The sequence below is a fragment of the Motacilla alba genome, chromosome 3 (assembly GCF_015832195.1).
Source record: "Motacilla alba alba isolate MOTALB_02 chromosome 3, Motacilla_alba_V1.0_pri, whole genome shotgun sequence".
In the NCBI taxonomy this organism is placed as follows: Eukaryota; Metazoa; Chordata; class Aves; order Passeriformes; family Motacillidae; genus Motacilla; species Motacilla alba.
In genome coordinates this window covers 6,874,302-6,891,566 of record NC_052018.1, presented here as the reverse complement: position 1 = coordinate 6,891,566, position 17,265 = coordinate 6,874,302, and the positions used below count along the sequence as shown (strand labels likewise).

At 41.4% G+C, this 17,265-nt stretch overlaps 1 protein-coding gene across 3 annotated transcripts in view; it reads right to left on the bottom strand.

Moving 5' to 3' along the window:
- The window catches only part of LOC119699880 (opsin-5-like), a 35,756-nt gene extending 18,545 nt beyond the window's left edge, over positions 1-17,211 (bottom strand). The window contains exons 1-4 of one of the 3 annotated variants that reach the window (XM_038133916.1): positions 16,856-17,211; positions 11,481-11,576; positions 6,245-6,397; positions 5-124 (exon numbers count right to left, since the gene is read on the bottom strand). In XM_038133916.1, the coding sequence (XP_037989844.1) occupies positions 5-124; positions 6,245-6,383 (259 nt within the window). In that variant the 5' untranslated portion in view covers positions 6,384-6,397; positions 11,481-11,576; positions 16,856-17,211. The remainder of the gene's footprint in view (positions 1-4; positions 125-6,244; positions 6,398-11,480; positions 11,577-16,855) is intronic. The other 2 variants (XM_038133915.1, XM_038133917.1) reach the window with 2 other exon arrangements.
- Positions 17,212-17,265: the final 54 nt, after the last annotated feature.

The following is a 17,265-nucleotide window of genomic DNA, read 5'->3' as shown; positions in this document are numbered from 1 at the left end:
TTACCTGAAATGCCCAGATCACACACTGCTAAATTAACAGTCATTATCTCAGCAGGTCTCAGCTTCTTTTTTCGCTTTGAGGACATAAAAATAACATACCCATTTCCCAGAGTTGAAAGGATCCCTGTAATAATGGAAAACAGAATAACATTCAAATTTGATTCATCCTCAAAACCAGCAATACTCCATCTTCCTTGTGAAATTCCCTGAGATTTTCAGCCTGAACCTGTGGTTCCCTAAGGCTGGGCATTTTACCCTGAAACGTGATCCCCTCATTGTCACTGTGCAGCTCACAGAGACCTCGACTGCAGACACATCCCTCCCACAGCAAATGCTGTTTTCCCCTCTGCAGGAGGGCATTGCTTTCACCAGCTGAGCCTGAACAGACATTGACTGAATGCTCACAACAGAAACTCCAGAATCCTTCTGCTCAGACCAGGACAGCTCTCACTCAAAGGTTTAAACAGCCACAAGAGTGAAATTCAGCTCTCTGTAATCACAGGAACCAGAATCTGACCAATTTCAACTTTATTAAATGCTCTAATCAGATGTTAAGGGATAAATTTCCAGTTTAATTTAAATTAATATATTACTATCAAATCTTAAATCTTACATTAAAATTTATTTCTATAATAAGAAAGAAAAATCATAAAATAAATCTGATTAATCTGATTTTAACTTCCAGATGGAATTCAGTGTGTGGTATCCCTCTCATATTGGCAGACATATTTTTCTCCATATCATCACACAAGGACCTGCAGGTACCAGCACTGCAAGTGGAACATCTGCCATGGAATTAATCACACCAGTGCAGAAAATTATAGGGTTTCCAGTTCCCTTAAAGAAAATGTGTCTTCACTAATTCATGTTTTAAAGAGTTTAAGGTCAGAGTGAAAGATTTGCTGTGGAAACACAGGACAGCACAGAACATCCTTCTCATGGAGCAAGAAGGTGAAAATCCCGAAGGGACCATGGCCCACTGAGCCTCACACCAGATCAGGGGAGACATGTCAGAAGGAGCGAAGTGCAGAAGAAAAGAGTGAAGAGCAAAGAGTGCCTGTGCTGCCATTGCCTCACGAAAAGGACCTACAGCACTGAGGGAAATGCTGGAGAGAAGTTCAGCCCAGGAAAAAGTGAGGAAGGGCGTTTTCCAGAAGTATTTTAGGTTTAAAGGGTGAGGAAGGGTGTTTGCCATAAGTATTTCAGGTTTGACACCTTTGTACACCTTTGTTTCTCACTACCTAAATCGGTAAATAAACGTTAAACTTTGGGGGTTGGAACCACATGATGAGAGCTGGAACGAGATGATCTTTAAGGTCCATCCAACCCAAACCACTCTGTGACTCCATGATTCTGAATTTATTCCCCTCAAGGAGCCTGTTTGCCCACTGCTGTAAGTGGGAGTGGATCCTCCTGTCTTTATCCCCACCCTGTCTTCACCTCCACTGCTTTTTCTCTGCCTGTTTCCTCCCTGTCCCACTCTGAGTGCTGTCCTGAGTGCTTGGCTGCCTGCTGAGGCCAACTCCTCACACTACTCCAAAAAAAAAGTCATGAACAACCCAGCTTTCCTCTGTTTATGAGTCAACAGAGTCACCCTTTGTGCTGCCTTGTACACAGGGCTCTGCTGAGGCAATCTCTGTTCCCAGAGGGCCCAGCACCCTCCAGCCCCCAGCAATGTTGCTCTCTGCAAATGCTGTACCTTTGAATACCATATAATTCTTGTCTGAATTTTCTGGCAGGCCAGATCTTAGGAAATGTTGTTCAGTAATTAAATGGGTACTTGCTTATTTAGTGATTAATTTGGTCATTCAGTATTTAAATGGGTATTTTGTTATTTACTCTGGTCCATCAATAGCACAATCCCCTTGTAAGGGTGGGTGCCTTGTCCCCACAAAATCAAGAAACCCAACCTGGGAACATCCATGAGGCAGAGAGAGAAATGCTTCCCAGATGATAAAATCAAATTATTTATCCAGAAATATGAGTGAATGAGGAACTAAAAGTTTACTAAACTCAGGATAAAAATACTTTGATTTTGATTTTTTTTTTTTGGTATTAAATGTGCCACATTGGAAACTTTCTATTTTTATATTGACAGTATTGTTTTCTGTATTATCTTACAAAATAAACAGAAGAACAGAAGCTGGTCTATTATTGACCTTAGTTTTTCTCATCAAATTTTATTTACCCTGAGTGAATTAAATTCACTAAGAACAACCTACTCTTATGGCTCTGTAAATTTAATCTGAATTATAGGCAGATAGAGGTAGTCATATAAGTAATTTTCTGCCTCACAGCTGAGTGAATGAATCTCAATGCTGTGAGCATTTTTCATATATTTTAATCCTTTTCTCTCTTAATGCCATTTTTCTCTCCAGTGATATTTAGGATAACTAGAGTGCCAGCATCCAGTTTGAAATACCTTTTGAAAGCATTTGACATTTTCCTGAATCTTTTTCAACTGACTGGCAGTCTAGAGAGACATCTCCATCAGCCAAGCAGCTCTGATGTTGCTGAGCTGCTCTGAAACCACTGCTCATTCTTATTATCAATGTTTCAGAGAGCCCCAGCCCACTGACCTCCTAATCCCATGGCTGGAAGGGGTCCATTGATCATTTGTGTTGCCTTTTGTCTATGCCCTGCATCTGAAAATTGCTTATCTGAATCTTTTTTTAACTCCTTGATCAAAACACTGTAATCTCCTTAGGTGAGGCATCTAATGCTCCATTTCTCCTGTTATGAAATTACTTTCCCAGCAGTCAGCTGAAGCCTTTGCTGGAGCTCTGGTAGGTTGGAAACAGGGAAAAAAGACTCTTCAGATATAAAAAAAGGCTCTTTTCCAGGAGAACTGTCCATGGCACCGTGGCACAATTACATATATACAAACAAAGAGCCAAGGATGTGATATCTAAAAAAGTGACACCTGCAGAGACAGAGCCAGGCTGAGACACACAACCTGCAGCGAGAGGGGAAAGTGTTTACAAGCAGCCAGCTGGAGAAATAAACTTCCACTTCTCCAACTTGGCAGCAGCACTAAACCATCAGAGAGAATGAAATTTAAAAAAAAAAAAAAAAGATAGTTCAGGATTTTGTTTTCAATTAAGCTGTTTCATAACAGGCTGAGGAAGCGTGCCCAACAGTTTGTAAATCAATAGTGATTGCCAAGGGGTTTTAGAGGAGCTGGCAGCCAGCGGGTCCCTCCTCAGGTGTTTGTCACCCTGCCTGGCTGTACAGTGCATCAATCAAGGCAGTGATGAAAAAGCTGGTGGGGGAAGTGACAAAGACAAAAGAATTGGATTCTCATAACCATGTGCATAGTCTGATTTTTTTTCTACACAATTAGAAAGCTACACATGGAAATGAACTACTCAGGACAAAGGATCATGCACTTACATAGAATTTATCAAACTAGTCAAGACTCCTGATTTTCTTCAAAGACAAAAAAAAAGAATTATTTTACTATTTCAAACTGGAATACTTCAGCTGTACACCCAGCCTGACCCTAAAACCTCTGCAGGGTTTCCTGTTAAGATCCAGCCTTGTTCACTCACTGTTCAGCTTCTTCTCCTTTTTGAAAGAAATTTTAAACTCACTTGCACCTTACACAGCTCAAGTGCAAAAAGATGCACAAAAACTGTCCTGGCTTCCCACCTCCTGCTTTCCTGTCCCTGCTGTCAGGATGTCCCCACAGCCATCCTCAGGAGGGGCCACAATTTCTTGCAGAGTAGGGAATGCAGTTCAGTGGAAAAATGTGACAGGTTAAGTCTGAATCACAAGTCATAATAAAAAAAATCACAGGCAAGGAATCATGAAATCATTTAAGTTGGAAAAGACCTCCAAGATGATCAAGTCCAACTTTTTACTGAGCACCACCATACCCACCAAACCACACCACAAAGTGCCACCTCCTCTCATTTTCTGAACACTGCCAGGGCTAAAGATTTCGCCATTCCCTGGGCAGCCCATTCCTCTGCTCAACCATTCTTTCAGGGAAGAATTTTTCCTTATATCTTTATTCTATAGATCCAAGGAATCTGCAAATACAGCACTTCTGTGGATATGGGAAGACCATACTTAGCTCTAATAAAAGCCACTAGTGAACTTTGTTATGCACTCAAGGGCAAAGCAATTAACCAAGTAAAATGCATTTCAAAACATATACTTCAAAAATTAAGTGAATTTAGAGCTAAATGTGGGATATGATGGGTACAGAAACATACAGGAGCAGCAGAGCTACCCTGACCCAGGCCACTGGATACAATGAGTTCACAAGTCCCATATCAAAATGATTATGAGACCTTTTAAAATTATAATTTCACTTTCCTCACATTGCGCACAAAATTGCTCTGTGCCTTTGTGGTTGGCTTTTGGCTTTTCACCGGGACTTTTTGATTCTTGTTCCTTGCCTTAATTTGATTAGGCCTGTGCTTTTCAAGATGTTTCACACCTGACAGGGGTAATTTTTGGAACAGGATAAATCTACACTAAATACAGTGAATATAACAAGGCAACAAAGTGGGAAGATTCATCCATCAGACATAATTCCTGGGATCAAAGCTAAGTTTACTTAACCAAGTGAAAAAGACCCAAAGAGGGAGTTGTTTTGTACAGTTCAATGAAAACTTCTGTCTGCAGAGCAACAGAAAAAAATATATGTATGAAAAGTGAGGATACCTACAAAGCAGTGCATGAGCGCCAAGAACAGCACCAAGATACAGCCTCACCTCTCACCTCTGCTGCTCTGAATTCTTTTTTCAATAAAGACATAAGCAGAAGAGAAATGAGAAATAAACAGAAATATAAATAGAGGGGAAATAATAATAAAAACTCTTGCTCCCTCCACTATGGAAATGATTACATTACTTAGATCAGTCAGAGGAAAAGCAGTAAGACAGAGTAGGAGGGGGGGATGTAAAGCAGTGAATAACAAACACAAAGGTAGGAATGACTGACAGACCTTGGTATTTTGTGCACAACTCATTGAACAAGACAATGAATCAAAACTGAAATAAATGTCAAGGAATCACTGTACACCCTGTGCCCAGCCTTGTCTTCAGGCATCTGACACCTGGAGCCAAGGTGTTTTGTAGAACAGTTCTGTCCTCAGACCAGTTTTAGTGAGAAAATTGCTGTTGAGCTGTGGGAACCTGCATGAAGTAAGACCATAAAGCATAAAGGAACTAAAAATATATGACGAATAATGGAATGGAATGGAATGGAATGGAATAGAATAGAATAGAATAGAATAGAATAGAATAGAATAGAATAGAATATGGAATATCCTGAGATGAAAAGGACCCACATGTATCATCAAAGTCCAGCTCCTGACCCTGTAGAGGACAATTCCAAGAATCCCACCCTGTGCCTGTGAGCTTTGCCCAAACATTTCTTGAGTTCTGTCGGGCTTGGTGCTGTGACCACGGCCCTGGGGAGCTGTTCTAGCACCCAACCACCCTTTAGGGGAGGAACCTTTCCCTAATATCCAACCTAAACCTCCCTTACTCAGCTTCATGCCATTCCCTCAGGTGTTGAGGCAAATACGGATACAAAAAACATAATTCTGCCCTCCTCCACAAAGTAAAGAAGGCAAATTATCAAGAATAAGGTCCAGTTTATCCCTAGAAGAAATAGAAACCAGCATTTTCCTGCTGAATGATAACTCCTTGGCATGTGAATACTTTAAAATCAGTCCCAGCTATCATGAGTGTGCACTAACCAATAGATAATTGTATTTATTCTGCTTGCAGGGTCACTTTGAACCTTGTAAAGGACTCCAACACAAAAGGATGGGGAGGGTGCTAGGCAGAAAATATTGCTCAATATGATGTGTAACAGAGGACAGATGATGCCAGGAGCTGAGGGAGGGTCACATGAACACATCTCAGGGTGTTCAGGCTGTGAAAACAGGCCATAAAACCCACAATGCATAGTGAGGGAAACCCTATTCCGCCCAGGGACAAATTAAACTGCTGAATAGCAATCTATATCTTATTAAAAACAATGAGTATTTCTTCACTTTTTTCCAGAACATCTACTGCTAGTCACTTTTGGCTACCTGCAGCAGCATTATCTGCTGATATTAACTGTTGGCACCATATTTCTAACACCTTCCTCCCAGATTTTTTTTTCTAGCATGAAAAAATGTGTAATTACACATCTAATGAACAGCAGTTTCTGCCTCTTTTCTGAGAGCTGCAAGGATGCAGCAGCACAGTCATATTTCAAAGACCAGATACAAAATTACCAATTATTGTCAAATAAAAGCCAGCTATGATGTCAGCTTCTCTAGAGAGCTTTGATGCAAAGGGATCTTCCTTTTGAAGATAGTGTGGGATGTGTTCTTCCTGGGAAGAATTGTTGTGATCTGTTGCCATCCCACTCATGCCCAGTGAAGTGCCTGAAAAACAAAAGAACAGAGTTTGCAACAGATCACACCTGCTGTTAGAAAATGTGAAGATATTTTTGTTCACACACAGGATTCATCCTCCCATTTTCAATTCTGCCCTGACACTTCCCAGGGCATTTCAGGATGCCATTCAAACTTGCATAAAGCATCATGCCATGATTTGGGTCATAACTTACTTTATCCAAGAACATCATTATTTGCATGGGACCCCAACAGGAAAAAGGCATTGAGCTGTTGGAGAGTGTCCAGAGGAGGCCATGAGGATGGTGAAGGGTCTGGAGGAGAAGCCTTTGAGGAGCAGCTGAGGTGATGTGGTCTGTTCAGCCTGGAGAAGAGGAGACTGAGGGGAGACCTCACTGGGGTCTTTAACATCCTCGTGAAGGGAAGAGGAGGGGCAGGGGCTGATCTGCTCCTTCTCATGACCAGAGACAGGACTGGAGGAAAGCTGGAGCTGGGTCTGTGCTACTTGTCTTTGTCTGTACACATGCTTCTCACAATGCCAAGGGACTGGGAATTAACTGCAAGATAGTCCCAGCAGTTTCTTTGTGTCCTGAGGGGCACTAGGTCTGCAGATGGCAGCTCTGCAAATTTTACAGCTAAGTGAAAAATTACATCCATAAATTCTCCTTAGAGTTCCTTAGGTGTTGTGTTCCAATGCAAATAACTTGTCATGGCCACAGTTATAAACAACAACTGGCCATTGGAATTGTGAAGCAGCAGATTAAATTAAATAGCTAAATAGCAGAGTCATCTAGGAAGGCTTGTTGGGTTTTCTTTCCATTTTCTTTTGTGTGGAAATGGGTTATTGAGGTGAAACATGTTAATATAAATAAAGGGAACCCTGGTAGGGGAAAATGGGAATCTGGCAAACACCCATGAAAATCATCCCTCCAGGACAACTGAAGGGGTGTAAAGTAAGGAACTCCTGCATAAGACAATAACATTTCTGCCATGTTTGAAACCACCCAGCCAGGAGCTGTTTAGGACATTCAGACGCCCCAATTCCTGTTGCTGGTGCTTGCTGGAGCAGGAATGGCACTCATGAACTTAACACTTGACTCAGGGCTTCCATAACTTTTGCTGTGGAACCTGGGACAAGCTGTGAAGATCTAAATCTTTCCCCTCAAGAGTCCAGCTTGGAGGGAGACTAAATGAGAAACAAGGATTTCTTTATTTTACCCATTTGCTCTCTCTTCTGCATCTTGAAGACAGGCAGTCTTGTCAATAATAGACCTGTGTGGTCATGTACACCTGAAGCACTCACAACCCTCTCCCTATTGTCCTTCTAGCTTTGGAAAAGTGAAAAAAGAAAGATTTTACAGAAGGGGATTGAGCCATGAAGGCACACTGCTACTCTAGAGTAGAGAACAAAAATCATCCAGGCATGTGGTTCCATGCATCGTTAACTATTTAAAGTTCAGCAGCCTCATTTGTCTTTTGGGTTTTTCTTTTAATTTTAAAAAAATTAGGCTGATTAATTTTAAAAATATTTTTAAAACAAAAATATTCACTATTCCAGACAGCAGAGCAACCATTTAGATTTGGATCAGGTACCTTGGTACCACAGCCTGGACAGTCTGAAAAGACCTTGTCTTGTACAAAAGGATGGACTAAAGCATGAATCTGGGGAATAATCAGGATCATCCTGTCCATCCTATCAAAGCCACAGGTCTTGATCCAGGTTCCACCTGGCCTTTAAAAGGATCCCGATGCTTTTCTGTCCCCCAGCTTGCAGGGTCCCTCTGTGGCTGCAACATTTGAGCCATGTGGGTGGCTGAAGCAATGCAAATGGAAAAGCACATCTGGGACCTGTCAGCACAATTTGGGTTTTATGCAGATATCAGAGTGTTTAAGGGCATGTTCCTCCTTTGAGCCACAGCAGAATCTCCCACTCCGGTCAGTGTCAGGTGGCTCACAAGGACAATATTTTGCTACGTCTAAGCAGACAAACAAAGTAGCTTTAAATAGGAAATTTCAACTTCTGTGTATGCTAAACCCAGCCAGAAGTGCAGACACTGGGTTTTCTAATCTGCCTTAAAGCAAAGGTGCAGGTTTGCCAGACAAATCACAGCCTTGGGACAGGAGAAAGCCCTCTGTGGTCCACCTAGATATGGAAAATTTTGCTGCTTCACTTGATATAAGTTGTTTACCTGCTTGCAAATGTTAATGTTATGACAAACTAGCCTCTCCAGTTGCTGAAAAAGAAACACTTTCTCTCAGCTTTAAGCAGAGACAACACATTATTTCTTGAAAATTTTCAACAAAAATAAAGGGAAATTAATGTCTAACTTCCAAGTTTGTAGACAAACTTTTCTTATTATTTTAAATCCTGTCTGGTGAATTAAGAATAAGTTTCAGATTTAAGAAAATAAAAAACAACTCTACTTGATTTACACAAAAATTGTTAGTGCAGGGAGTTAATACTTGATTATGGCTTTTAAAGATGTTCATCATCCTGATTAGACAGGAATAAACAGTGCCGCCCAAAAGAAAGCTTTATTTCAGAATCAATCTCACTTTTAGAGTGCATAAGACAGAAAAGTGTGTAATTAACAGGGCTGATAATTAGTCCTCTTCTAATTCCAAGTCAAGAAAAGCCATAACCCTCATCAGCATCTAGAGTCTAAATACTGAGTAAAAAAATGCGGAGAGGAATAACTTTCATACTGGGAGGTAAAGCCTAGCAAACGTAGGGGATGTACATTTTCACAAATGCATTATTTCAGGAACCAAGATTTGGACTGCCAACTCTGTTGTTTTTCTTTATACTTGTGTTTTATAAGGTATCCCAGTATTAAATGCCTGATAAAGGTTGTAAATCATCTGATACACAGCTCCTGAAAGTCAATGATCAGCAACAGGGACTATAAAATGTTATTTTAATAGAAACACAAGTGTTCCATGCTTGTACCAATTCTCATTGCTTGCAAGTTCCTGGGAACCCCTAAAACATTTTGGGAAGCTACAAACGAGAGGTGTAGCAACCCAGCTTCAAATTCTTGTGCCCTGTTACATGGGGTTTAGACAAATATAGGTACATAGTAGCAAAATCTGTAGTCTCCCTAATCTACACTAGTAAGAATCTAAACGAGTAAGAAATCTTAATTAGTAATTGATCTAAATTAATGAAAAAAAAAAGTCACTGCACCTATGTTAGCCAGCCAAAAGTGGATGTACCCAATTTATGTATGACAGGCAAACTTGTGTGAAGTGGGGAAAGCTTTTCTGTAAATTTGCGGGCAAATGAAGGAAATATTAATGCCAACCATTAAAAACAATCTGAAAAAACTAAAAGCATGTTGTAGCTTGATGACAAAATGACAAAAGTTATTTAATATGGGAAACAGCAGCGTGTAGTGAGTGCCATAGGAATCCCAGAAACTGAATTATTCTCAGATGCTGTCAAAATCCTCTGTGGTAGTTACTGTGGCAGGGATGCTTTAATGTACTTGACAAGAGAGCACAAGAAGTCAAACATTATTTCCAAAGAGATGGCCCACAGACAAGTGTAGCAATTATTTGTAAAAGCAGATTAATGGCAGGGAATAAATGGCAAAGTGAAACCTAAGATGTCCATGGACCCAGAGTCACCCCAAAGAAATAGACAGTAGGGCTCAGTTGAAAGATCAATACAGCTAAAGTGATAACACTATCAATGTGTTAATTAAGAAAATAATTGTCTGCTCTCTTATGTTAAAAGCAATAAAAGTATTAATAATTTTATCTGAGTCAGTAAAAGACAAAAGCTAAAACGACAAATTAATGACAGCAAATATTATCTTTTTAAGAGGAAAAAAAGGTAATTATCTCCTAATTTGTCCAATTACATTCTCAGTATGTCCACAGCAAAGTTAGTTTGCTCTCAGTGCCTGCTGAATCCCAGCTCACACTGTCAAGTGTCCTGTTTATCCTAAACTTCCCCTGAGTATTTTAGGAGCTCCTTTCACAGACTGGGGCTGTGGAAGCACAGGCAGAGATCCCAGTGGTCATTGCCTGTCCTGTCACACCATCCTGTCTGGGGCACTGCTGACAGAGCCTGGTGACTCAAAACTCACATCTGTGACACACATCCTTAGCCAAGTACTTCCCAATAGTCCAACAGCCACTCTATTTAGGGACATAAATAACAAGGATCAGAAATCTTATCTCAAAGCAGCTACAGCACATCACCCTTTCTATTTTCTTTTTTCTTCTTCTTCTTCTTTTTTTTTTTTTTTTTTAATCTCCTAGTGTAGTAAAAGAGATACTTTTAAGAAAAATGGGCTTTGTTTCATCTCACTTAAGGACTAAATCCTGAAGATTCAAGCTATGGACTGGAAATCTGTCTTTTGTCCTCGGTAGGCTTGTTCAACCACCAGGCTGCTGGTTATTTTACAGTGGTTTCACTCCCACCTGTTGAAGAGGAATCATCACTTTGAATGCACTAAATTAAAAGATGAACCTTTTCTACATTTCAGGTGTGCACTGTGCTCCATCACATCACATCCTACTGCTGCATTTGTGTTAATAATGATATGAACCAGTAAATTTGGTATGTCTCATGTTTCTCACCCAACAGAAAAAGAGACAGCTTTTAATACAACAACTTTTGGTCTATTGATACCAGGAAAACACTTCATGCATACCTGTCACAGAAGATCTGCCCAAACAACCTAATGCAACGTCCCACAGGAGCACTGGAAGGGCAGGGGTGAGAGAAAAGCCACACTCAGACCACAGAATCACAGAATGGTTTGGGTTGGAAGGGACCTTCAAAGATTATTCCATTCCAACCCCCCTGCCATGAGCAGGAACACCTTCCTCTATCCTAGGTGACTCCAAGCTCTGTCCAACCTGGCCTTGAACACTTCCAAGGACAGAGCAGCCACAGCTTCTCCAGAAACCAGCTCCTCACCGCCCTCTGTTGTGTGGTCCCCATCTCAGGCTAAACACTCAGCTATTTTAAATAAAGCCCTGGTTAGGAGCTTCTATTTCTTTTCAGTTTCAAGACTATGCAGCAGGACCTATCACTGGGCTTTGAAAAACCTGCAATAATCTCTAAAAATAATAATTTATTGTCTGCAGCTAATTTCACCTTCCTAGGTAGCACAGACCCACAGCAGTGGATCTGCAGAGCAAAACAGCTGCTGTTGAGGACCTTCATTTTACCAAGGCTGTACACTTTTCAAGCCTAAAAAGAAAATAGAAAAAACAAACAAACAAAAAAAAAACCAAAAAAACAAAACAAAACAAAAAAAAACAAACAAAAAAAAAAAAACCAAAAAAAAAAAGAGAGAGAGAATGATAACCCTGTTTATAACTGATTCCTTGATTCTGGTTAATAACCATAGATGAAAACCCAGGCTCCCAAAAGGTATTTTGTGACATCAGTGCTTCATGCAGTGTGGTAGGCACACTTGGACAAGCCCTGGGAAAAAAAATCCAGTTATCAAGGACTGGTTTGGTTTTGGTTTTGCTGCCTCAGAAGACCAAAAGATTCCACATTGGTCTGTTTCTGCTGTCCAAAGCTGGGGGCAGAGAGCACAGCCCCACAGGCTGCCATCCAGCCATTCTGCTGACCCTCCTTCCAGCACATTCTGTGCTGGAAGGCCTCCAGTGCCTGTGAAAACAGATTTAAAACCACAACAAAAGAAACCAACTCACTCTGATTATTAGAAATGGGTTCAGGCTTATATCAGTGCTGCAGACACTCATCTTTAATTAATACACAAACAATTCCACTTTTAAATAATATATTCTTTAAAATGGAACAGTTCCACTACAGCAAACCTCAAGAGATACAAACTCCTGACTCAGACACTATAAAATTTCAATATCAAGCCTCAAAACTTCTGAGATTAAAGAAAAAAAAAAAAGATTTGAGGTTTCTTGTTTGGCCTAATCAATGCAGCTTGGCCAGCCCTACATCAGTTTTGTTCCCTGCTCTCTCCTCATCTCTCACTGGGGGTGTTTCAACCTGTCCTTCATGCCTTGGCCAAGCTGTTCTCACCCTGACAAAGGCCAGGACACCCCATCCCCACCTCCTTCAGGATAGAAGTCACCACATAACAATGGTTACCTTCCTGACCTCTTCCTCCTGTAGGGAGGGCACAGAAGGAGAGGGGGAAAAAATCTTGGTTGTTGCTACAAAACACCTGATGTTTTTTCTAAGGTTTCGGCAAATCTGGGGAATTTTCACACAGAGTTGCCAAAAGCATGATGTTTTGCAGGAGATGAGTGACAGCAACCAAAAGGACATGTCATTTATCACAGAATCACAGAATAGAGTGGTCTGGGTTGGAAGGGAGCTTAGAGAGCATCTTGTTCCAGCCCGGCCATGGGGCAGGGAGACCATCCATTAGCCCAGGTTGCTCAGAGATCCATCCAACCCAGACTGGGATGCTTCCAGGGATGGGGCAGCCACAGCTTCTCTGGACAACCTGTGCCAGGGCCTGACCACCCTCATAGTAAAGAATTCCTTCCTGAAAACCAATCTAACCCTGCCCCAGTTGGTTTCTTTCCAGTATTTATCTGGCACTGACATTTGGTTTCAGGGTTTTGCAGATCCCTCCGTGGCTGGATCACAGCAGGCCCAGCAATAGATTTTCCATGGCCCAGCCAGTGAGGCCTTTAGGTCCCCTATCCCTCTGCAACATCACCTGGAGAAGGTGGGAACTTCAGGTAACTGCTGCCTCAGCACCTCTAAACCACTGACACAGCCTGTCCTGGCTGGGGTTTTGTCCATTCATGTTTCATCAGACACCAAGACTTTGGCACACCCACATTTCCATCCTGCTGTGCCTGTTTTCCCATCTTCTGAAAGAAATTCTTACAATCCCCTAACCTTCTGAGGGAGCAGAAAAGTCTGGAGGACCAAGCACAGAGCAACCCCCTGGGCCCTGCCAAGTCTCTTCCCTTCTTCTGCTTGATGTGGAATTTGCAGCAAATTGCTAAATCTCTTCCCCCCAAAGAAGAGCAGAGGGAATTGGCATCTACAGGGGAGTGTGGACCAATGGACTGATGTGTTCTGGTGCAATGGCTCCCAAGTCTGTGATCCAAGCAAGAATAATGTGTTCTCCTGGTTTGGAAAATTATTTTGAACCACAAGGCATCCTAAGGGATGGGGAGGTACAATGAAGTACAAATGAAGTTCTTAGCTCTAACAGACTAAGATTTTGCAGATATACTCTGAGATCTGAAGTTGTGGGCTTTTCTTTTCCCCAGGGTAGCATCTTCAGAAGAAAACTGATTTATTTACTATAAAGAGATCAAAACTGAAATTTCAGATTAGTCTCAGCAGCCTGATATATTTTTAATGTTTGATGTGAAAAACCAAAAGCATTATTGTTTTCAAAATTTATACAGTTAGTTCTCAATATCCAGAGGACACCTAACAACATCCACAAGCATGAAGTCATCCAAATTACTCCATTTATTTGCAGGTTTGTTTTCCCGTAGCTCAATAAAACAACAAATATTGCTCTCTGGCCTGCTAATACCCCTGAAAATGGCCATATACACATATTTTTGTCCAGGAACAGAATCTGGAGATGCTGGGGCATGCAAATCATTGAATACTTCTTTCAAACTTTATCTGATTTCACAGCAGGTTAAATCCTGGTTTTGTTGTTACAGATGAGTGTCCAGTCTGTTCCTAACGATGGAAATTTCACATCCTCCCAAGGTAAATTTTTCCTGAGGTTAATCAAAATTTTCAAAGAAAGAAACTTGAGATCACACTCTTCAAAACAATTTACATCATTAGGTCAGAGAGACTCATTTTCCTCCCAAATCCTTAATACAGGTAGATCTTTTTGGGGAAGAATAATGTTAGGGATTCACTTCAGTATTTTAGGGGTATAATTAGTGCAGATCCAATAATCTGCTGAATTCAGCCTTGATAAAAGCCTTGTAAATGCAAAATGGATTATGAACAGGGCTGTGTGCAACAAAGGGAAATTCAAGTGCCTTGAACAGGTAACATGCATGGAGAAGGGTAGAAGAATATTGACTTGGCAAGAATGGGGCATCAAAAGTGCTTTTAATGACTTCAAAAAAAAATTAAATTCACCATGATAATATACCACAAAATATGCATGAATTGCAAGAGGTTTAAGTACAAGAAGGTGAGTGGAAGGCAGTAAGATAAACTCACAGGAACCTAAATTCAAACCCAAACATTATTTTTTTCTGGTGAATAGAAGCACTGAAAACAGCTCAATCTGGGATATTAAAATTAAGAACCATGTGAAGGTAAAAGTTTGATAAACAACCACAGAGATTTACTGCTGCTTTAGCCCATAAACCCAACCTAACTGCAAAGCATCTTAGGCAACAACCCTGCAACAAGATCTGATCCCTCTCTGCAAAGTTCCTCAGTGATGATAGCCTGTCCATGAGGAGATCTGTGTTCCCACTGTATTCCCAGGGATCCCTCTGACTCAGCAGAATTTCTTTACATCCATGTTTGAGCTCACCTTGATCATGAATCTCATGGCACCCACCTCTGCTCTTGTCTGGGGCAGAAAGGGCCATATTTTCTTGCAATATTTTTCCTGGGGGTCCTGGGAGTGACCAGATCAACGCTGTGAACCTGCTGCAGCAAAGTAACGCGACAAATATCTGGCCCTACCCCTCTCCTCATCTTGCAGAGGGAACCTGGCTGTCTCTGTAGACCTGAGCCAAAAGAAAGCTTAAGAAACCAGAGGCAGACATTTCACAGCATCTGGAGAGGCTGTAAAGGTTTTATTGAATCTTTCTATGGTAGTGACAGCACAGCATTTCACACTCCTGCTCCCCTCAGGCTGACGTGAAAAAAGCATGTGCCACTCAAATGTGGGAGCTACATAATCAGCAGAGGCTTTCTAGACAAAAATGGAAAGCAGTCACAGCCAAGCATCGTTTAGACAGGAGCAAAAAATGATCTCAGTAACCCAGCAAGTGGTCTTTTAACCAAGAGAAAACGGTACCCAATTGTAGCACCACTGGAGAGCAAGCAACAAGGAAAAGCCATGAAAACAAGACCAGATGAAGAACAGAAAGGCACTGCCAGATCACAAGATACAGCATCTGAAATTTTGGTTCAGGCTCCTGAAGCATTTTTCCATAGAATTTTCCTATTGCAGAGGAAATCCTGTCGCTCTGCTTTGCAACCACTGTCCATTTGTCCACTAAACAAACGTCCTGGAGGCACACAAACACCTGGCTCTGTCCCAGCGACAAACAAGTGGTTTCCTGGCAGACCAACTCATGAAATCTCATCTGATCCTTTCTCATGTCAAACATAAGGCTTGGAGTAACTAAATACACGACTATTTTCCAGCTCGTAAACTTAATTACAGCGGCTTAGTCATCTACGTGCAGTCATGTAACGAGTCAGGGCCTGGGAATGCAACTTTCTCTCTCTCTGCTGGATCTCTGTTCTTGTTACAGGCTGACCCTGACATTAAAACTGTTCTTTTGCTGGCTGTTTACTATTGAGGATGTTCAGCACTGCAAACTGGGGTGCAGGCAGGCACACAGAGAGGGTGCCTGCATCCAGCTCAGCAAAGAAACTTCCTCCAAATGCATGTAAATACAAGGATTTGCTGATGCCTGATTCTCAGGTGACTACTTCAATGGTATTTTATTATTAAATGAAGCTTAAGAGTTCTGCTAAATACAAAGAATTGCATTTTTTCTTTGGTGCAAAATGCCATCACAACCCTGTGCTGACCTGGAGTTGCACAGCTCCAGTCAGTTCCCTTCTGTCTGTGAGCAAAGTTTCTGCAAATACCTTCTTGTTGTAAGGAAATGTTTTGGGATGCAAATTTTAATTTCTTACTTTGAAATTAACCAATGATCAGCATAAAATCAATACCAATAATATAATCAGTATCGAATAAATCGATGTTTTAGGCCCCTGGTATTGCCTAAAGACACAAATGATCAGTTCTCTTCCAAATTCATTCTGTTATAAAGACAGTGCCAGATTTGGGCAGAATTTCAGAAAGACTAATGGAAACATCAGTCCAAAAAGGACAATATTTCTCAGAACTGCATTAAACTGGCCAGCCCTGTTACATCAAGAAATCATCCCTGGTTATATCACACATGCCTGGACACTCCAATGCCTTCAGAAGGGATGGAGGAGAGAAAAGAATAAAGGACACCATGCAATATCAAAACTTTCAGGATTTTTTTTTCTGAATTTCTTAGGTACATTTCAGAAGGCTGCACCCTGACAGATTCATTCCTATGATTAAACATTTTATTCCACAGAAAGGAGAAGAAAAATAGAGTAGCAATCAAAAGAATTCTCTGAGAAACTAAGAATGGGCAAAAATAATATGAAAACAGCCCTAAATTAGGAATACAGTGAAAATAGGTAAGGTAAGCACCCTGAAGTTTATCTTTTTGTCATTTTGCACTTGCATGCAAATACCCACACTTTCAGTGCCTTGCCAGAACACGAGGAGAAAAAGGACTTACCTTAATGAACTCTGTATAGAGCATCCCCCCTAGAGCTCCACAGCTCCTTTTATTTCAAAGTCTGGACCACAGTGATCTGTAAAAGCATAAATCCACAGTGCTCTTGGTGTTTCAAGTTTTAGAGTTCAAGAAGGAGAGGGGAAAATCATTCTGTTCCTCAGTACGAGCCAATCTCCCTCCTTCTCCCCCTTCCCATCCCGGACTCCCTGACTGTGGATTCTGCGCTGTTCCTCCCCCTCTGTCTCTCTCTCCCTGGTGGTGCTGCTGTCCATCATCCATCTCACCCCGTGCAATTCCCTCTCTGGAGCATCCTGCCCCTCTGCCTGTGCCAGGCAGCTTCCCAAAGGGAAGCTCTCATCAGAGGGAGTGCAGCAGGCAGAGGAAGGGGCTCAGCCAGAGCCAGGCAGAGT